Source organism: Ambystoma mexicanum, chromosome 5p (assembly GCF_040938575.1).
Source record: "Ambystoma mexicanum isolate Mex_15411 chromosome 5p, UKY_AmexF1_1, whole genome shotgun sequence".
In the NCBI taxonomy this organism is placed as follows: Eukaryota; Metazoa; Chordata; class Amphibia; order Caudata; family Ambystomatidae; genus Ambystoma; species Ambystoma mexicanum.
Window position 1 is genome coordinate 299,719,479 of NC_090930.1, and position 21,861 is coordinate 299,741,339.

Genomic DNA, 21,861 nt, shown 5'->3' on the forward strand with positions numbered 1-21,861 from the left:
TACCTTATGTGGAAAGGATCCTCCAGCGGAAGCAGTTGTTCCTGGCAGCGGGTGCAAGTTGCAGTGTTGTCCAGGAGAAGAGAAGATCTCGACTTGGAGGAAAGCTGAAGGTCGTTGCACTGCCAGGGAAGAAACCAGCCGCAGAGTTTTCCGGTTAAAGGTACTACCCTTTGATTCGCGGTAGTGGTAAAACGTGGTATCCCGGTTGCCGGGGTGCTTGGCACAGGCAATGCGGCCACGAGATGCTCCAGGAAGCGAAAAAAAGGAAGCAGACTGGTTATCCCCACCAGTCGAAGGAAGAAGACTCTCCGGGCTGGAGATCTCGTCTGTCGTTGGGAAAAGTGGTGAGACGGTTCAGCAGGGCTCCACCGGTGGTGTCGTCGTAGCAGGTCAGCTCAGCTTTTCCCTCGTCGGATTCTTGGGTCCTGTAGCGACTTCTAAAGTTCAAGTCCCCAAAGCCCTGCTTTTATGCAGCATACCCCCATTCACTCATCCTAGCTGTCATTCAAACATGCTAAGTGGTGAGCCGGCCGGCTCACCACTAGGGCCAATCACACAAGAGTGCGACTTGAGTTACCAAGGTAACTCAGTCCAGGGTGCCTAAACCCCCTCCAACGCCCCCTGTGGTACCCAGACAGAGTGGCACCACTTTTGGAGGCTTCTGTGGAGAAGCCCGCCAAAAAGTGGAACAAAGGGCTCAACTCTGGTTGGAGTCACAGAAGCGAACACAAATGCCATTTTAGAACAGAGTTCTGGCAAAAAATACCAACCGGAGAATTAATATTAAATAAATAAACCGGCGGTATGTTCGAGGCTATAGGAATTAAATAATTAAAGTTGGTAGCCTTGAACAATGGGAAAATCCCATAGGAAAATATTTGCGGTCAAATATAAAAAGTAGTATCCACTGCCACCAGCCAAAACTCGATCAGGGGGGACGGAGACGTGCCCCCTCGACTAACAGACCCTGGAGCAATCGAATTGCCCTGGCCAGTACGTCCACAGTATGATGGTTTGTACTGGTTCTGTTCAGAATTTGAGACTAGTAAAGTCAATGGTGACTTTACATGCCCTGGGAGACAGTAGTCAGTCCCAGGGTATGGAGTCTATACTTGGGGTCACTATGACACCCCTGTGTTCCTGCACTGAGGGTGCTGTGTAACACACAACACAAAAACACATGAAGCCCTATGGAGTAAAAGAGGGTAAAAGAGTCTCACTCTTGGCAGGAGAAAAAAATAAACCCCAAAAATCCAGCAAAGCTGCTGGGGGACTCACTAGGTTAGGAAATTCAGCCTAAACAGAGAATTCTCCCTAACAGTCAGTAGAGAACTCAGTTTGTCTTTAAGTTTGGTAATTTCACAGTCAATACTCTTACGTCCCGTCTCCTTTTCTCCATACAGTATGGGCGTCCTTTCCTAGGGATGGGAGACCGAACCTTTTTTCACCAGAAAATCTTTCTTCCCCTTTAAATTTAGAGGCGCGTCAGGGTGCGGCCCTGGTACTATGCGCTACCCTGACACGTCCCACTGGTGCCACTCCTCGGTCCCCTTTTCCGCCTCGACAGGAACGGGCTTATTTCACCAGCGCTCCTGGGTTTGGCCTTGCCATGTAATTTCTTGCGCTCTTCCCCGGATTCTTCTCTTATCTTTTTGTCTTCTTTGTAATCTAGGTACTTGGACCTCCGGTGGCATGCTCCTCCCCGGTGCATGTCGACTTCAGCGGGCTTCGGCAGGTGTCCAGCCTGCAAGGGACTCTTTCCCATGTCTGACCCCCACGCTCTTTGCCTCTGTTGCCCTGGCCCTGACCAGAGCTGGGAAGGTTGCACTGCGTCCGACTCTTACGCCACGCGCACTGAAGAACAGGCTAGCTAGTTGGAGGGAGCTCTTCGAACCGTTGCCTCCAGAGGACTTGAAGAAGTTTGTCAAGCAGAGATCGAGGCCCAAGGGAGGGCCGTTAATTTCCATCACACCCCGTAAGGGTGACTCCTCCCTGAGGAAACGCCCAAGCGGGAGGAACCTCTGGGGTTCCGTTACAGCACACGCACCAAGGCTAACCCAGCTACCGGCCCTTCGGCTGAGGGGTCTTCGGACGGGTTGTACACCCGAGGGGCTACGCCCTAGTTACCGGCTCCATGTCAGAGGGGCCGCTTGCATGCAGCACTACTGGCAACAATGCCAAGGGCGATACGCCTTCCAGGCCTAGACCTGAGGTGTGGGATAGGCCTCGTGTTCCAACACAAAGAGTTTTGGGTTGAGGCTGTGTATGGCGGGCCATGCACCATGACTTTGGCAGGTGGCACGCAGCCCGACAAAATGGCTGCTGCGTCAGACATCATGGCTGCTCATCCAATGCCACTCCTAGGAACAGAGCAGGCGGGTGAACAAGTTTCAAGGTGGGACTGGTGTCAACCAGGTATGTGGCCTACAGTGTATCCGTCAGTAGTGCAGGGCAGGTTCCCCCTGCAACTTCCGGCCCCAGCAGCCCCCAGGCACTCCGTCAGTATCTCCTGCCTCCGAAGATAGGTTTTTTAAAAGGTTATTGGGGCTGATGCGAACCCCCCAGATGGTGGCCATCCTAAGGGATGCAGTCAGGGACTTGCTCTCTCTAGTCACTCCACAGGTGCCCATAGTCATTCCTCCCATGGCTCCGACACCACAGGCCCCAGCGCAGCCCCCGCTTCTGGCTCCTTCGAATCTGCCCCCAGTGCAGCCAGTTCTGAGCCAGCCTCTGCAGCAGCCTCCGGCTCTGGTCTCCACAACGCAGCCCACTGCCCCCAGCACCCCTCCTATCGCTGCGGACCAGCCGGCCACCGTTGCAGATACAGACGACTAGGAGGACCCTGACACGCCGTCTTCAGCGAAGGCCTTTTACGACAGGCTTGCAGGTTTGGCAGAATACCTGGGCCTTCCTCATCCAGAGGTAGAGCATCCCGAGGAGGGAGTCTTGGCAGAAGGCCTCTCCATGAGACCCCCTACCAAGATGGGTGTCCAGATGCAGGAGGATGTTGTCGCCCTGGCCAAGAAAGGGTAGCTCATGCCACACTCGGCCCAGCCTGTCAATCGGCGCCTCGATGCCAAGCATAGACAGCTGGAGGGTGATACACTCTTGCTATCAATGCACCCCCAACCGCACTCTTCGGTGATCGCTGCAACGTCACTCTACTCTAAGCCTCAGTCGTCCTCGACCAACTCGTCCTCAGCGCTGCTAGACAAGGAGAAGATCTTGGAGGCGTACGGAAAAAAGCTGTACTCCAACTCCTCCCTGCACCTGCATTAAGCCAATGTGGATGCCATGCTTGCTGCCGCTAACCGTAGGTTGTGGCGGAAAATAGCGGACTTCCTTCCGGAACTCCTGGCAGGTCTAGGAGAAGCCGAGCATGTAGCGCAGGACATCATGGAGTCCACAGTGGCCCACATGGACACCTCTTGCCGGGCCATCTGCATCGCCACGGACATGCAAAGGATGGCCTGGCTTCGGGCAACTAAGTTCAACCCTGATGTCCAGGATCACATATTGGAACTTCCTTTTCAAGGGTAATGACCTCTTCCACTCTACCACCGATGAGGAATTGGATAAGAAGAACAGCTTGCAAACCGCGAAGTTTATTCGTACGAAGGCCACACCCAAGACGTACACCCAGTAGCATCAACGTTCCGATAAGAGCTAGGCATTTGGCAGGTTCTGGGGATTCCAGGAATGGAGGTCTTGACAACCTGACTGCTCGCCGAGTCAGCACCGGCACAAGTAACAAAAGGGGGGGGGGGCTTCTTCCAGTCCCCCTCCTCAGCAGCAGCCTCAGAGAACAAAAAGGCATGACTTGTCCCTCTGGGTCCATGTTTCTCCAGTGGGGGGCAGGATAGCCTCTCGCGTACATTTATGGCGCCAGAACTTTGCTGACCCTTGGATCCTCTCAGTAGTATCCACGGGGTACCGCCTACCTATACCTCCCTTTCCTACATTCCCACAAATTGGGACAGCAACTCTGTTGGCAGAGATCCGGTCGCTCATCGAGAGCCAGGCAGTGGAAGAAGTACCAGCCTCCCACAGAGGCTTAGGCTTCTATTTCAGGATTTTCACAATACAAAAGAAGACCAGGCTAGCCTGAAAGTTGTGTTTGACCTATCCACCCTCAACCTGTGCCTCCCTCTTCAAAAATTCAAGATGGTTACGCCAGCACTCATTGCAGAGACACTAGACAAGGGAGATTGGATGTGCTCCCTGGATCTGAAGGTCGCCTACCTACACGTCCCGATTTGGCAGCCCCATGACTCCTTCGGGATCATGGGCTGTCATTTCCAGTACAAGGTACTACTACCCTTTGGCCTCAACTCAGCCCCCAGGGTATTTAACAGATTCATGAATGCAGTGGCAGCCCTCCTTAGGGCCCAAGGCCACCATGTCTACCCGTACCTGGAAGAATGTCTCGTCAGGGCGAGAACCCCGGAGGGCGTGGTCCACACTTCCTCCGCGCTTATGAATACACTCCACAACCTGGGGTTTACCATCATCCTCAAGAAGTCTCAGCTGCAGCCCACGCAGTGCCTCATCTTCCTGGGGCTCATCTTGGATACCATTTCTGAGAACGTTTTTCCCTCGGAGGACAAGATTACGGCCAACAAGTGGGCCTCTACGCACTTCCTTACCAGAACAGTGACTTTGGCTTGGTGGTACCAGCACCTACTGGATATCATGGCAGCGGTCCTTTTGGCTGTGCCACACACAAGATGAGGAGATTACAGCTGCACTTCGCAGCCTCGTGGAATCAGGAGAAGGGCTCCCAAACAGAGCTAGTCAGCATACTGCCTTCCCTCCACTCAGACCTCACATGGTGGTCCAAGGACTGCAATCTGCAGGCCTTTCTGGCAGCCAGCTCCGCGTGTCATCATTACTACGGACTCCTCCCTAGAGGGCTGGGGATCCACTCTGGACAGACGCAGCCTCCATGTGGTTTGGACCCAGTGGGAGCAGGGGATGCATATCAACTGGCTGGAGCTCAGAGTCATCTGGCTAGCCCTCAGGGCCTTCCTTTCACTCATCGGGGGCAGGAGCATCCTGATCCAGACCGAGAACTCCAGCAGCATGTACTATGTCAACAAGCAGGAGGGTACATTAAACTCTTTGTCTCGCTCGTCTCTTTTTTTAAACATTTTAGCTATCTCTTGTTCAGCATTCTGAAGCTCACCTTCTTTCTCAAAATGTTCTTTTGGTAAAATTTGCATTTCCAAAATAACCTCGTCTTTATCTTGTCTAATATGACCTACCAATCCTTTCAAGTGTTTTCATTCTTGCTCACTATCCTAAAACTGTGTATATCTTTGGGACAATTGAGTGTCGAGTTCTTTACACTTTGACGCATAGGTCCCCTTCTTTGTGCAACCTAGCGGTCAGCATGTGGGAATGGGCCCGGGAAAAGAACATCTACCTCTGGGCTGTGCACCTCCCAAGGGAGGACAACTTGGAAGCGGACCGGCTGAGCAGGGTGGGAGCAGACAATTATGAGTGGCAATTGAACGACCAGGTGCTACAAGTGGTCTTCAACACATGGGGCCATCCTCAGGTGGATCTATTTGCCTCTTGGAAGAACAGGAAGTGCCATCAGTTTGAGTCTTGGCAGGGACAGGGCCCCGGCTCCCTGGGTGACACTATGCAGATTCAATGGGACGGCATGACAGCCTATGCCTTTCCTCCCACACCCCTGATCCCCAGGCTACTCCGCAAGATAAAGGAGGCTTGTCACCTCGGCATCATACTGTTGGTGCCTTGGTGGCTGGCTTGGTGGTTCTCGGAGTGCTGAGCCTCTTGGACAGACCACCAATTCACCTTCCACTGGGTGCCGCACCTCTCCTGTCCCTGCAGGGGGACAGGGTGCTCCACCCCGCTCCTCAGAAGTTATCCCTTGCATCAGGGTTCCTGAGCAGATCACCCTCAAGCACCTGATCCTGTCTCGGGCTAACCTGGAGATCATCCAGGGCACTAAGAGCAAGGTCACTAGGAACCAATACAAGAGTAAATGGAGCAGGTTCTTTCACTGGGCAGATTCTAAGGAGATCGACCCCCTGACGTGCACACTGGACGATGTGCTCTCCTTCTCAGCACACCTTGCCCACACAGGCGTACAGGTGGGCACATCTCGCACCTATCTGGCAACCAAAGGGGCCTACAGGAATTTGGAGGAGGAGGTCTTCTCGTCTTCCATCCTGATAGTCATGAAACATCTGGCGTGCTGGTCCAGTCTTTACCCACCAATCAAGAAGCCACACCCTGTGTGAGACCTCAATGAGGTTTTGGGCGCTTTGGCACACAAACCCTTCCAGCCAATGGTGTCCACGGACATCAGGCTGGTCACCATCAAGACAGCTCTGCTAGTAGGGCTCGCCTCTGCTCGCAGAGTCCGTGAGATCCAGGCTCTGCTGGCTTCAGAACCCTATACAACTTTACACAGGGATATGGTGGTCCTGCGTTCCTACCTAAGGTACCCTCTGCTTTCCATCTGAACGAGGAAATACTTTTACCTACATTTAAAGGGGAAGAAGGCTTCTCTGGTGAAAAAGGTTCTGTCTCCCGTTCCTAGGAAGGGACGCCCATACAGTATGGAGGAAAGGGGACTAGTTACTACGGTGAGTAACTTGACATTTTTTGATAATGATTTTTGCTAGTTCCTCAATTGTTAATAAGATTAAGGTATAGAGAACATTTGTTTAAAATGTGCTCCCATTTTTTAACAAAATCAGTATTCTCTTTGCAGAGAGTAGGACTCAAGTAAATTCTAAGTCCTCTCGGTATGTGGTGTGCCCTAAAGTATTGTGAGAGGGTAGATGCGTTTAGTTTTTGTGAAATTTCTTTTCTCAGTAATCTTTCCATATTGTTTATTAATCTATCTGGGTTTTCTGACGCTGGTATGGTCCTTCCAGTGTCTTTAACAAGTGCTAATATACTGGTGGCCTCTTCTTCACTCAACGCTAGTGTAGTTGCATGTTTGCTAGTCAACGAATAGATTTTTGAAAATGACATACTTCTTGAGTAGGTAGATGGTTGTGGGTGCTGGTCACTGTCAGTGCCACTCCAAATGAATGGAAAATAATTTAGAAAAAATATATAACATGCACACCAAGTTAACAAGTAATTAAAGTAAGTTCTTAAATACTTCTGAAATCGATTTTTGTGTGTGGGGGAGAAAAAGCACAGCTCTGGCACTGAAAGCTGCCACAATAACACCACTATGAAAAGTGTCTGCAAGTGATGGACACTCACGCCCCCTGCACACCTTCCTGGCTGAACTAGTCGCTCAAAATGTAATCAATTAGATTTGCCATTCTTAATGATATATTAATACTCATTAGCACCCTGGCAGGGGGGTGCCAGCCAATCAGGTGGCAAGGAACGCAGGCTTGGAAAGTCAGTAAAAGCCCGCCTTTCATACCGCCTGATGGCCTACTCCCCCGACCCCACCCCCCACCGCCATCTCCCCCCGCCCCCTTCATAAGTATATAAGAACTTACTCTAATTACTTGTTAACTTGAAGTGCAGGTTATATATTTTTTCTACTTCTGGATTACTTTGGGGCAGGACTCCCCCTCTTGGTAAGGTCAGAGCACTTGCCTTGTCACACTTCTAAATAGAATGGCTGATTACTTGCAACATTTGATATAATTGGTGGCTAAAACACCACATTCAAAATAATGATGAATTAAAAAAAATCCCCCATCGTTCAATTACCTCAATTTTCTGTTTTAGCCCACAAAATAAGATACATTTAGCACGTGCTTTTCTTTGTGCCCTCTGGTCTTTGTTAAATGGATTCTTGCTCGTGCTTCTTTTGTTCCTTTTGCAGCTGCCTTTGTGATTCATCCTCTTGTCTAAGACCTATAGTATCAGTCTCCCCCCTCACCCGACTACATTCTTGCTTTTATCAAAACAAAACAAAAACACAACTGCAAAAGATGCCCAAGTTGTGTGACTTCATTAAAGCCTCGTGCATGATTCAAAGCTATGTTATCTTCTTTTAGTAGACAATGGCATATCACGTGATAGGCTGCAGGGTTTGTTGTAATGCTACTTAGCATCATTCTGAGCGTGTAGCTGCTATTTTGTAGCAAGGGCCAACCACCATCTAAGCAGGATCAAACCCCCCACCTCGAAATGTGTGGAGTGTCTGAAAATGTGGTGGAAATGCTTTTAAGGATGGATCTACAGTAAAAACAAAATAAGCTGCAAGTGGGGTAGATGTCATCCAAAGGTGTTTAATTTTGTTTGCCCTCATAGCCAACTTAAGAAACTGTTATCTGAGTTCACCAGAATCAGAATGGCACTTTATTTGCTACCAATTGAGAGAACGGCATAAGTACAATGCATTGACTTTAGAAGCATCTATTTATTGTATTCATTTTCTCAATGATTTCTTTCAGCCTTTACAGAAGTGGAATCCCTAAGCCCTTCTAAAGGCACCAAGCTTTCCAAAGAAGAACTCATACACTTCAGCCAGCTCAATGGTCAGAGCAAATGCTTTTCTTTTTCTACGCCTCTGTTGTTTGGGAATTAAGAGATTCGTTCTCCTTTCCTTTGTTCCTTTTATTATTGTTTACAGCCTGTTTTAATGTTCGTAGTTATGTGGGTCTCTAAAGTATTGCATCAGGTACAACAAAAGAGAGATGGGATGTGAGGGGGGGCACACAGCTTTTGAGTGTTTGGCTTTTCACCCGCCCATTAACCATCTGTGGCTATGCTATGCCTTTCTAGCCATTCCCACTCACTACCTGCACCACAATGCCAAACACACACCCTCATGAGATCTCTTTGATATTGATCAATGATGCAGTATCATCGGACTTCATTATCTATAGGATCTGCCAGTGTTATTTCTAAGCAGTCTTCTGTCTTAATGGTTTAATTGCAGCTATAAATGAGCTCCTGGTGTGATAAATCTGTATTACCTAAGTGTCCTTTTACCCAATTGATTTTTATAAGCAATGTGTGTCCTCTTCTCTGTTCTTTGCAGGGAAGTCCTGTTATAACAAGCATTGGCAAAGCCAACTGTTTTGTCTTGCATACAGGTATTAGGCAGGCATTTGACAGGCACTGACTTCATATGCCCAGGTACGCACATTATTTTCCAAATGTTGCCAATGTATGACCATTATGGCAGTGCCCCGCAAATTCCAATCCCACGCTTACACAAACGTCCAAACTGTTGGCTTTCTCACTGCTTGCAATCAATTGCTATTTCGTTCAAGTCTTGATTCAGAATGTTTAGAATGAAGAAGACTGCTCATCCTTAAGGTGATTTTCCTGGTGGCCAACAGTTCTGGGAGACAGATGAGTGAGCTCCAGCCTCTGTCGGGTAAACCTCCATGCTTTCTTTTCTCCAAGGTAGTATCTTTGAGAGCGAAGCAGTTCTTCCTGCCCAAAGTTGTATTGGAATTTCATCTCTCAGAAGATCCCTCCTCCTATGCTTTTTCCTCTGCCACATCACTCTAAAATGGTAGAGAGGTTCCATTAGCCGGACCCTCCGTGCACCCTCCGCGATTAGCTCTCTCAGGTGATGGACATCAGGAATGATGACCAGCTCTTTGTGGACTACGCTGATGGCTGTGTGGGGTGGCTGTTACTAAACTGGCCCTTTTCAGATGGAATAGACTCTTATTGTTAAGATCTGGCTGGAAAGGATGTGCCTTATGGTCTTAGACTAATTCAACCAGATGCCTCGTGCCACCACTGCCATCTAGAGTGGTCCTGTTTTAGATATATGCCAAGCAGCTCTGTGGGCTCCACTGCACACCTTTCTCAAAAATGACTGCCTGGTTTACCTGTCCGTGCAGGACGCTTGATTTGCCCGAGCAGTTGTCCAGAGTTTTCTGGTGTAGGTGGATTTCTCGCTCTCCCACCTCCACTAGGTGTCTGTAGTGCTGTTGGAGTCTAAAATGAGGAATCTGTGAGAGAAAGGTATTCAATACAAGAACAAGTGCCCGACTTTTATGCAAGGCTCTTTCTCATGGATTAGTCCTTCCTCTGATTGCTCATCACATTCCCTCTTGCTGAATAGTGTGCAGAGTGCTAGAGATACAGGGTGGCACTGAGGTCATGGGGCACGATGACTCTGTATCTACTGGCCTGAGTTCCCCTCTGGCATCTAGGTGCTCAATAGTGCCAGGCAGAGCTGACGTGGAGTTGTGTTGTGCCCCCGGGTAGCTGAAACAGTTCACAGAGTCACCTGGCGATGGAGAGAGAATATCTAGGATTCGGTTCTTGGAAGGATTAATGATCAGTATAAGCATTATTGGGAGGTAAGGAATGTGTTCTTTATGGGCTCCCTTGTTATGGTTTACATGACAACCGTGTTTCTTTGGGAACATTTTCTTCCATTAATGTGCATTCAGCCCCATCACGCATGACCATCTTTTCCTGAAAGGACACTTTTTTATTTAATAAAAATAAAAAATTCACGCCGTGGATGTTTTGACTGGGTGCTAATTAAGGGTTCTAATCATATTGGCACAGAAGCGTCATGGCATTGTTGCCCATGGTAATGGTGCTCATATTTTCTACATTCTTCTGGGCTGTTACTAGCTTGAATGGCCCAGCACCCAAGTTATCACCACCTACATCTAAATCTCCACCCAAGGATGATATGGAGTGTTAGTACTCTGAAAAGGTTTGTGGCTCAAGAACAAAATGTACTTGCACTATGCTGTTCCCAAATATTTTTTTTCAAAATGACTTCTCAACTGTCTTCTACTAAAATGCCCAAACACTGAATCTGCTAAAATGCCCTTTACATTTCATTAACTGTTTGGTCTGCCTTCAAACATATAGGACTTTATCATAGAAATGGATATTATGATGCACCCTAGGTAGGTTGGTGCTGTATACAGTTCAAACATATGTCAGCTAACAGTTATGGGTTTGCAGGCTTTTTTTTTGTCAATCGTTTTTTATTGATATGTCAAAAACACTGAGTTCATTAATAAAACAAGACAGTAACAATGTTGGTTAGTTAAAACAACGCCTCGCCCAGTCGCCCACCAGCGCCAGTCCCTAAAATCGCTTATTGGAATTCATAGTGTTCATAAATATCGACATTTGTCACTGTCATTCAATTTCACTTAATCCATGTCAATGTATTAACATTTCATTTTATCAACTTTATAGTTCTTGTTAACAACTGTGTTTCGTAGGTACCCTTGGGATATAATCTCAGTTTTGTGATCCATGGCGTACTTTGTTAGAGAAAAGACAGGAAGAGAAAGGAGGGGGGAAGAAGGAAGAGAGGAGAAGAGAGAAAAAAAAATCATTTAAGTTGCTTTCTTCACCAAAGTCATTGTTAGGTACAATTAGATTCAATTAAGATTACACTTCATCAGTTTCATCTTTAGTTCCAAGTATTGTCCTCAGACTCTCTCAGAATCCCCTTATTTGCCTACAATCAGTATACCATCTCCTTATTCTGTAGAAGTTCAGGGTTGAAGGAGGAATTTAATCAGTTTGGGTTGGAAAAACATGTGTTCCTTGACCTCCACATGGTCTAGAAATGGCCCCCAAATGTTCTGAAACCTGTCCATTCGGTTTTCTAAAGCAGCCGTTAGTTTCTCCATTCCCAGAATTTCCCAGACTTTGACCCACCAGTGAGCAGTGTGAGGACCCTCCTGCTCTTTCCAGAAGCGAGCGTGCGTGAGACGGGCCGCCATTGGTAGTTGTGTGGTTAGCCGCGCTCTGGGACCAGATTGTGGGTAGGATCCATCGTCCAGAGTGTCACCCAACACCCTTATGAGTGGGTCCAAGGGAAGGAGAGTACCACATATGTCCTTCATTTTAGATCTGATCTCTAGCCAAAAGGATTGAATAATCGGACAATACCACCACATGTGCCCCAGATCGCCCTTAGCCCCACAACCATGCCATCTGCCTTGTAAGGTATCATCGATAACATATTTTAAGTGCGCACTCCCTGATAGTTGTAGATCTAGAGGACCTGTGTGCTCTGTCCCAAATTCTCTGCCTTGATTCCGGAACTACCTCCCTCCCCAGTTCCTTCTCCCATGCTGACATGTATGACAGTTTTTCCTCTTCCGGGGCGTTTTCTAGTAGGCGATAGCAGGTTGCCACTTTATGTAAGTGTTCTCCCTCTGCGTTAGTTCTATGCCCATGGATGCCTGGTGGCCGCCTTTTTCACAGTCGGGTTAGTGGCCCAGTGTCTGAGTTGAATGTATCTAAATCGCTCCGTTTCCGGGAGATTGAATTTTTCTTTACACTGGATGAAAGTTAATGGATCATTATCAGCATATAACTCCTGTAATCTTAGGGTCTCCGTTCCTGACCATTTGAGGTATGCATTAGGTTGAAGCCCGGGGGTGAATAGTGGGTTCTGCGTAATCGGAGTTAGTGGGCCTATACCCGGGGTGAGTCCTCTTAGAGTTGTCTGCCTGTCCCAGCACCGGAGTGTGGCGCTCGTAGTTGGGAGAAGGGGCCTGCGGGAACCCCCAAGCTTCCCGTGGTAGAAAGGGGAGGTGAGAGAGAGGGGCCCCTGCGAACACTTGTTCAATGTCTCTCCATTTAGGGGGATCATCTTGAGTTGCCCAGCTCAGAATGGGAGCAATTTGCGTTGCTCGATAATATCTTAAATTCGAGGGGAGCCCCAGGCCTCCCAGCGGCCTGCTTCTGGTGAGAATCTTGCGCTGCAATCTGGGTGTTTTGCGCTGCCAGATAAATCTGCCTATATCTTTCTGCAAATTGTGTAAGTCTCGTTCCGGGATGTAAACTGGGAGCCCCTGAAAGGTGTAAAGCAGTCGGGGTAGTAATGTCATTTTGATGGCTGTTACCCGCCCCAGCCAAGATATCTCCTGAAGGTCCCATTTTAGCATCGAATCCTTTGCGTCTTTTATCAGGGGAGGAATATTGGCTCTCGCTAGTCCAGCATATGTTGGGGTTATGTGCACCCCAAGGTATGTTATCTTGGTGTTTACCCAATCAAGAGAGAAGGTGTTCTGTAGGACATTTAGCGCCTCTGGTGTTTCAGAGAGATTCAGGCCTTTTGACTTGGCCATATTTATTTTGAAGCCTGTTCAAACCTTCCCAGCAGTCTCATGAGCGGAGGGCCCGAGGTCTGAGCCTCTCTCAGGAAGCAAAGCACATGGTCCGCATATAATGCTATTTTGGGGCTTTGGTCTCCTAACTCGAACCCTTGGATTTCATGGTGAAGGCTAAAGGTTCCATAGATAAAGCGAAAAACCAGAGGCGATAAAGGACATCCCTGCATGGTTCCTTTTCCAAGCCGTATCTGTGATGTCCAGTGAGCATTTACTCGTATTTGAGTAGAGGGGATCTGAAAATTGGCCATGACCAATTTGGAGAAGTGTGAGCTAAAGCCAAAACCCTTCAGAACCAGGCGCAAGTAGTCCTATGACATGCTGTCGAAGGCCCGGTGAGCGTCTAACGAGAGCAGGGAAAGGGGGCCTGGTATCGAGGGAGCTAGAGTTATTAAATCTATTGCTCTCCGAATATTATCATGGGCCGATCGTCCCTGAATAAATTCCGTTTGGTCCCGGTCTATTAGAGTGTGTAACGTTTCCCCCAGTCGCTGAGCTATGATTTTGCTAAACAATTTGGCATCGGTATTGAGCAAATCTATAGGCCGATAGAAGCACAATCTGTCGGATCTTTTCCGGTTTTCAGGAGTAGAGTTGTGTTTGATTCGGCCATGGATTGGGTGACGGATCCCGTTTCCCATATAATGTTGAACAGTTTTGTTAGGTGCGGTGTGAGTTTTTTTGTAAATGTTTTGTAAAATGTGTTTGTGAATCCATCTGGGCCCGGAGCTTTGCCAATAGGGAGAGTTTTAATGGCGGATTCAACTTCTTCTGCCGATATTGGGGCCTCTAAGACTTCTAATGAGGCTTGTGGCAGCTGTGGAAGGATCCGCCTTGGTTGTAAACTCTTTGACTGATTCCGGGTCTCCCTTGTGTGAACTCGTATGTTCCCCAAAGAATTCCTCTATAATGCGGCATTTGCCCTCCTCAGAGTGAGTGCATTTGCCCGATTTATCTCGCAGACAATCTATCCTGTTCTGTTTAGTTCATTTACCTAATTTGGCTGCCAGTAATTTGTTAGCTTTGTTTCCTTTTGTGTAAAAGAATTGTTTGGTGCGCAACATACCATAAACCGCCCTCCCCATATGGTGCGCTTCTAGAGCCTTTTTTGCCATTCTCAGATCCCTTAGTGCTTGCCGAGAAGGCTTCTTCTTCTGCCCCTCCTCAAGCCTAAGGACTTCCCCTTCCAATTGCTCCCTCAATAGCCTCCTAGCTCTTCCCCGTTGTGTTGCCTGTTCTAATAAATGGCCCCTGAGAACTGCTTTGCTCGCATCCCAAATCGTACCCCAGTTCACTTCTCCCGTGTCATTTTCATTGAAATATGTTTCTATGATTTCTCTAATGTGGGCATGGGTCGATGGGTCGTCTAACAGGAATTCATTTAGCTTCCAGGCAAGTTTCATGGGAGAAGCTGGTCTGGGGGGGGGTGTTATAGCTAACATGACCGGGGAATGATCCGCTAATGCTTCAGGGAGTATGTCTACTGCCAGAACATCGTGAATCAAGGAATCAGATATAAAAAACATGTCTAGCCTTGAAAATCCTCCATGACCGCCGAAAAATGTGTGTAGTCCCTTTCCTCTTGGTGATAGTATCTCCATACCTCAATCAAGGAGCGGTCTTTCAACAAGGAGGTGAGGGCCCTAAAATTGTTCCCATCAGTTGCTGTTGGCGTTAAGGTTTTGTCAACTAATGGGTTGACTACAGCATTAACGTCCCCGCCTAAAATCACTTCCCCCTCACTATGGTCGAATATAGCTTTTGACAACTTCGAGAGGAATTGATTTTGATTAGTATTGGGGGCATATATGGAGATCAGTGTTACCTTCCGGCCATCTAGTATGGCATTAACCAACAGAAATCTCCCCTCCTCATCTTTGACCACTCCCTGGGTCCTGAATGAAATCCCCTTGCGCACCAGGATGGCAACCCCTCGCTTTTTCTACCCACTAGAGGCGAAAAATTTGGTGGAATACAGCTCATCGTTGAGGCGAAATTCATCAGACGGTTGTAAATGGGTCTCTTGAAGAAGCAAGAGTGATGCATCTAAGGATTTTAATCTGTGAAAGAGGGCTTTGCGTTTCAGGGGAGAATTTAACCCCTGCACATTAAGCGAGATGAATTTGTAGCTAGGGGTTGCCAGGATGTAGTAGCGCAGGACTTTGCCTTATAAATCCTCTTTTGGACAAATCTGAAGAGGTGTAACGTCTAGGGTTGAATCTTGTGGTGTAACCTAACTGAGTGTTGTGGTGAAGCGAAGCATAATGCTGCTCTCTCCTCTTCAAGGCGAGGGTATGCACAAAAAAATTAAATGAAAAATTATAATAGAAACAGATAATGACCAATAAGCACATTACTTTCCTCAAAATGTGTATCCTCCTTAGTCCCAAAGGTGTTTTAAACCTAATACAAAACATGTCGGGCACCACCCATTCCGACGCCCAAGTCAACTTAGTAAACAGAATTTTCAAGCCCGGACTCCATCTAACTTAACCATGGAATCGTAAAGGGGTACAAAAACGCCCCCCTCCAAACCTGCAGTTGTTCTGTGTTAGCCTCTTACTGGGCTTCAGTTTAGTCATCTATCGAGAAGTTTCCAGATTCTCCTCATAAGCAAGGGAAGATTTCAGCGTTGTCCCGAGTTCTCCATCCTGCTAGTCTGGTCGTTCTCCCAGAGTGTTCACAAATGCCTAGAAGCTACATGTTCCTCCTCAAAGAACCTTCATTCGCACACCCTTGAGCTGATCAGGTTGCTGCCCAGCTTTCTCCCTCTGATGAAGCTGGGGGTGATGCCTCTTTCAGAGTTTCCGATTTTTTCCCTGGATCACATTCACGATTTGAAGACGTGGTGCGCTGCTGCCGACGCCGAGATCTTCCCCGCCTAGATTTTGGTAGAATACCTGAGGCAGATCCATTCTCTTCCTGGGGTCGCAGGTTAGCGATCCCCTCTTCAGGTGATGTCTCGCCCATTAAACCTTTCGCTTCTTCCTCTGAAGAAATTATGTGATGTTGGTTATGGAGCTCAAACATCAACTTGCATGGAAACCCCCATCGATATCGGATTTTCCGGTCTCTCAGCCAGGATGTAACCTTCTGTAGCTGCCGTCTGCGCGCCAATGTGTAAGGAGCCAGGTCCTGGAACAGCTGAATCTCCGAACCCTGGAACCGTATTGATTCTGAACCCCTGGCTGCTGCCATAATGTCCTCCTTTTGTGGATAAAAGTGCACTCGGGTGAGTACATCTGGAGTTAGATTTTTCTTCATCTGAGCCGAGGAGTACACCCGATGTGTTCTGTCTAGCTTCAAGTTCTCGTTTGGTGGCAGTTCTAAGAGGGCTCTGAAATTTTTTTCTACATATTCGGCTAAGTCCCGCTCGGGTATCTTCCTGGGATCCTCCGTAGTCGCACATTGTTTCTCTGTGATCTATTTTCTAAATCGGCCTGTTTTGCCCAGATCTCTTCGAGGTGTTCCTCAATACCCCGAACTCTTCCCGCTAGTGCCTCGCTGTCATGAGATTGTACGCAGGTTATATTCTCCAGATCGTTGACTCTGGACTCCAGTCCCCCCAAGTGGGTTGTAAGCTCTGCCAGAGATTGGGCCAGAGAGTGCTTAGAAGTTTTGATCTCCTTTTTTATTTCTTGTGTGATGTCCTGTTTGAATGACTTGAACATTCTCTCCAGATCTTCCTTAGATACCGCCATGTTGCCAGACAATTGCAGTGATGGAAGCGAGTGAATTTCAGCTGTAGTGGGGTTTGAGTGAAGTTGATCTCCTAGCTGTGGTTTTAAGTATGCCTGAATGCTACGAGGCTTCTTTTTAGCTATGTTTTTGGGCATCCCTTGACAAGGTTGCCGATGTCGCTCAATTGGCTTCTCAAAACATCCCGGTGCTATCAGAGGGTGAGGTGTACAGGGGTTCTCAGCGTGTTTTCTTGATCATAATAGCCCTTCAGGGTGTGAGAGGTCTGAGGAGGGAGGACTCGGAGCGAGTGTCTTACTATTGTAAACGCAGTTGACTCGAGTGCGGCGCTCAAGGTCAAATGGCCGCCTAGACGAACTGCTCTCTCTCCCAGACTCGTGAAGAGATCCGGCAGCCTGTGTGCGGAGGAAGGAGGGTCTGTTTTGAGTGGCCAACGCGTGGGCTGTCTCACCGAAAGCTGTTGGGCTGCGAGGGCTGTTGTCGCTCGTTCCTCCGACTAAGGGGACTAGTTTTCCCAGGGGTAGGGGTCCTGGTATCACTTGGCTGGGTGGTCGCTGAGTTCTGGGTTTGCAGGGGGACTTCCAGGTGATTAATGTGTGGCCGAAGCCAGCTTCCCTCCTGCTCACTCCGTACCTGTGCGCAGCGTCCTCGACCCGGAGGGTGTTCCACCCCGCTTGTCTTCCTGGGTCCCTGCGTTGCTTCGCCTGCCCGAAATCAGGAGGAGGTGTCATCGCACGCGGCCCCGGGGTCGAAGCTCCGCGGCACCGACTCCACTGCACCGCACCGCACTGCAGACCTGGGCGCAGGGGGCGGGGAGAGTCTCGGAGTGGCGCGAGCTCCCGCCTCGCCCAGCTTACCTCCAGCGCCAGCAAGGAAGAAGGGCCACGGGCTGTTCCCGCCGAGGCCGCTTGCTGGTGTTATTAGCAGTCCTCTCCGGCTGCTCACGAGCTGTCAGCTTTGTGTCCCCGCGCCACCCAGACCAGAGCACTCCAGAGCCAGCGGGGCCAACAATGTCCTTGCTTTGCTGCGTTTGGAGCCGGGTTGGACACGGGATTCTCCGCTCCTCCAGAGGCAGGTCTTTTTCCTGAGCGCGGACCGGCAACCACGGAGCTCGCTTTTAGATGGGAGCTCAGCGGGGTCCCGTCTCCATGCGGGGCTTCCGCTTCTCCTCCTCTGTGTTTCCCCGCCCTTCACCCCCAGAGCAGACCGAGAGAACGCTGCGCTGTTGCTGTGGCCGGGGATCTGTAGCTTTTTTCCCTTCCTCACCGACTCCGTTCAGCCCACACCCCGCCAGCGGGTCCCCTGATCTACCGCGAGGGCTTGACGCGGTCCGACTCAGGGTCTTCATCTCTGGGGCTGATCCGGATTGCATACGCCACCATTTTGGGGAGTCTCACCGGCAAGTCTCTTCTCTTAAAATTGGACTCCAGGCAAAGAGTTTGGGTGGACTGATCCCATCATAAGTCGCACTACCATTGCAGTTTCATTTCCCCTGCTCCTCGGGCGAAAATTCTTTCATTATAAGGGGAAAATCCCTCGACTTGGGCGCTGTGACATGGAGCTCAAGGGAAGCACGACCGTATGGCGTGCTGCCTAGCCACACCCCCGTTTGCAGGCTTTTTAAATTTAAAGAATACTGTACAAGTGTATTGATTATTTATTCATAAGTTATTTATAGCACGCACATCATACTGCATGTTATGGTGGAGCATTATATTTTACGCGTTTGTGGTGTTAGGGTTAGAGTACATCACAGCAATGAGGAAGCAAAAAACTGGTGTAAAGAGATAATGGGCCTCAGTACGACCCAGGCGGTAAGTTACCGCCTGGGCCGTGACTTTACCACCATGGCGTAAACTACGTTTACGCCATGGTGGTTGGCGGACTTACCGCCCCATTCCGACCTTGGCGGGGCGGTAAGTCCCCAATCCCCATTTACCCTTCCCCATTCCCATTTTTGCCCCATAGGGCATAATGGGAGTGGGGAAGGCGTTAATTACGCCACCGTAAATTACGGTGGCGTAATTAACTCCATGGTCCCTTAGCGCCATGGATTTTAACACCTGCTAAAAGCAGGTGTTAAATCCGCCATGGCGCTAAGGGACCTCGTACTCAGGCGGTAAGGGTCGGCGCTGTTTACGGCGCCGTAAGACCTTGCCTCGGTATAGAGGCCATGATTGCTTGTGACGATTCTATCATAAAGTAAATCTAGACTGTTTTTGCCATTTAGTGTAATCCATTCTAGCTACCTCACTTTGTAAATGCTCTAAGCCTGCTGGTACTTGATTGACAACAGTTCTTCTTGTGGGCCCCAGTATAAAGCAAATCAGGGAAATGGCTACTGTTTACATTCACTGTAACACAGTTAACACTCTAATTTAAGGCATGCATTTAAGTAACGTTACATAATTGTGCTAACATTGGTTGCCGTGTTTTATCTAATTTCAGATATTTTTGAGTTTTAAAAGTTGTGAAAAATATAATGGCATGTTGTAGTAGGTTTAGACTGCATCGCTTAATAGTAAACACCAACAATATTCTGGCTGGTTTACAAAATCATTTAAAAAAACCTTCGACCTCAAATGTGAGAGTACTATACTACATTTCATCGAATGAGCCACTCGTGCCACTGCGCCACCCAGTAGCCTGCCCTGCAAGTTCACTGCCAGTTCACAGCTACTGCCCGTGTATTGTAGATTAGCAACTTAACTCAAGCCGTGCACTTTGCCCTGTTTTATAGGGCGGTGCTATTTTATCCAAAGCTTTATCGGCTGAAAACCAACTGCTCTAAAGGATGCAGACAACCACATACACATTTCACCCTCATGAGTGGCATGTAGTTGTCAACTTTATAGTACAATATTCCAAAACATATTGTCAGTTTGTGAAGTATCACACATGGATATGAATCCTAAATATTGCCTTGAACCATGTTAATCTTCTTTAAATCCAGTCAAGAATCTAAGGTTAAAAGTGACATGAACATGTTTCATATATGTTTTCAGTATTGATCATGCGTGTCTTTACTCGCTATTTGCAGTTTCTTCACCAGTGGACGGTCTGGATAATGATGGAACAACAAAGAGCCCTGAAAGAGGTAAGTATGATTGCTCTGGAATGGGGAAGTGCTTCTGAAATGTGTTTAGTTTGTATATAGTTTGTGGCAAATACATTGTATTTATTCCGTTGGTGCTTTAAAGGCTAATGATTGTCTGACACTTTTGTAACATGTCATACTGCCTTGTAAAATTTGCAGTGGTGATTAAGGACTATCAAAGTTAGTCACTGTATCTAACTTATGGATTTTGAAGCCACGAGGGCAGGCTCTAGGGATGGCTTTTCCCTTGTGAAACATGGAATCACTCCAGTCACCTCAAGGCACTTCCTGCAAATAAGGCTTTAAAACCATTAAGTTCCACCACAATCCTTCCATGTATATACTTCCATGTTTATACTTCTTGTATATTCTTCCATGTATATCATGGTAGTGAACATAATCTTTACACAGCTGAGTTGTAAAATAGAGTACAGGCACACAGTTTTGTGTATGGTGTTGGTTTGCCAAAATGTTGTGTGATCTTTCAGTCGTGGGGTACAATTGTATGTTATGTTATGATATGATATGGTATTTATAACTCGCCTATACACAATTGTTTCAAGGCGCGACGAGGCAAGTGAGGGGGGAAACGGGAAGACAGACAATGATCCTACTAGGCCAGGTGTCATTCAGATCCCGAATGTGCAAGGGAGGAGAAAGAGGAGAAGTGCGGGGGGGAAGTGGAAGAGGAAAGTGCGGTACATGGGATAACACAATAGATAAGTAAACAATAAATAAACAATAATAAAAGTGTGGCCAGCAAGTGGTGAGTGAAAGGGTAAGTGCAGACGTCCGGTGTCAAGTGCAGGAAGTGGGACCGTAGGGATACAGAAAACAGTCACCAAGTGCAGGGGTAGTCAGGAACCGACTGGCGGGGGAGGGATCTGGGCCCGAGATCGGAGGGTGGCCAGGTAAACCAGTGCAGTTTCCGTGTCAGCCAGGAAATCAGCAAGGGAGAAGAGGAGAAAAAGCAGACGAGAAGAGAAATGTTTTGAGGTGCTTACGGAACCGAAGATGATTCTCCTCAAGTTTCAGGGAGACAGGGAGGCTGTTCCAGAGGGAGGCCCCAGCCTAAGAGAGAGATCTACCACCAGCTCGTTGCTTGGAGAAGCGACTGACCCTGAGAGAATTGGAGGCAGATGAGCGAAGAGCTCGAGAAGGAAGGTATTTAGGAAGAGAGAGTTGAAGGTATTGAGGCCTCAGACCCCAGAAGGCCTTGTGGACAATGCAGAGGGTTTTGAATTTAATCCTCGCAGCGACTGGGTGCAGAGATTTCAGTCCTGGAGAGATACGATCCCTGGGCTTGAGGCCAAGGACAAGTCTGGCAGTTCTGTTCTGGATAAGTTGCAAAGGGCGGAGAGTAGAAGCAGGTAGATTTAGAAAGAGGCTGTTACAATAGTCCAGCATGGAGAGAGCTCTGGAGACAGTGAGCTTCTGGGGGAAGAAAAGGAAAGGAAGAATAGCTTGTAGTGTGACTTCTTAGAGACGTCAGAGATGTGAGGAGAGAAGGAGAGTGTAGAGTCGAAGACGACATCGAGATTTCTAGCCTTGCAGGTGGGAGCAGAAAGGGGGCGAAGAGAGGCCGGCCAGAGAGATACAGGAAAGGAGGGAGTGGGTGTGCCGATCAGGAGAAACTGTCTTACTGGCATTAAGGCAGAGATCATTGGCGGCGCACCACTCCTGGATAGCAGACAGACAGTCTGAGATGAGGGAAGTAGAGGAGGAGGCCAAGAGTAGCCTGAAGATGAGCTGTGTCATCCGCGTAGCACGGAAAGTTGGGGCAGAGAGCAGCTATGCAGTGGGCCAGGAGTGCCAGGTATTGGTTGAAAAGCGATTTCAACCAAAGGGCGAAGGGAGAGAGTTTAGACCCCGGGGGACACCGTAAGTAGAGAAAAAGATAGCAGAGAGTAAGGACCCAAGTTGAACCTGAGAGGGCCGGTCGGAGAGGAAAGAAGTCAACCACGCCAGAGCCTGACCAGTGAT

The 21,861-nt window shown here is 48.4% G+C and overlaps 1 protein-coding gene across 2 annotated transcripts in view; it reads left to right on the plus strand.

Annotated features, from left to right (window-relative positions):
• The window catches only part of TBC1D8B (TBC1 domain family member 8B), a 1,314,750-nt gene that overhangs the window by 1,250,086 nt on the left and 42,803 nt on the right, over positions 1–21,861 (plus strand). The window contains exons 18-19 of one of the 2 annotated variants that reach the window (XM_069612733.1): positions 8,409–8,492; positions 19,822–19,878. In XM_069612733.1, coding sequence (XP_069468834.1) covers positions 8,409–8,492; positions 19,822–19,878 — 141 coding nt within the window. The remainder of the gene's footprint in view (positions 1–8,408; positions 8,493–19,821; positions 19,879–21,861) is intronic. The other variant, XM_069612732.1, reaches the window with a different exon arrangement.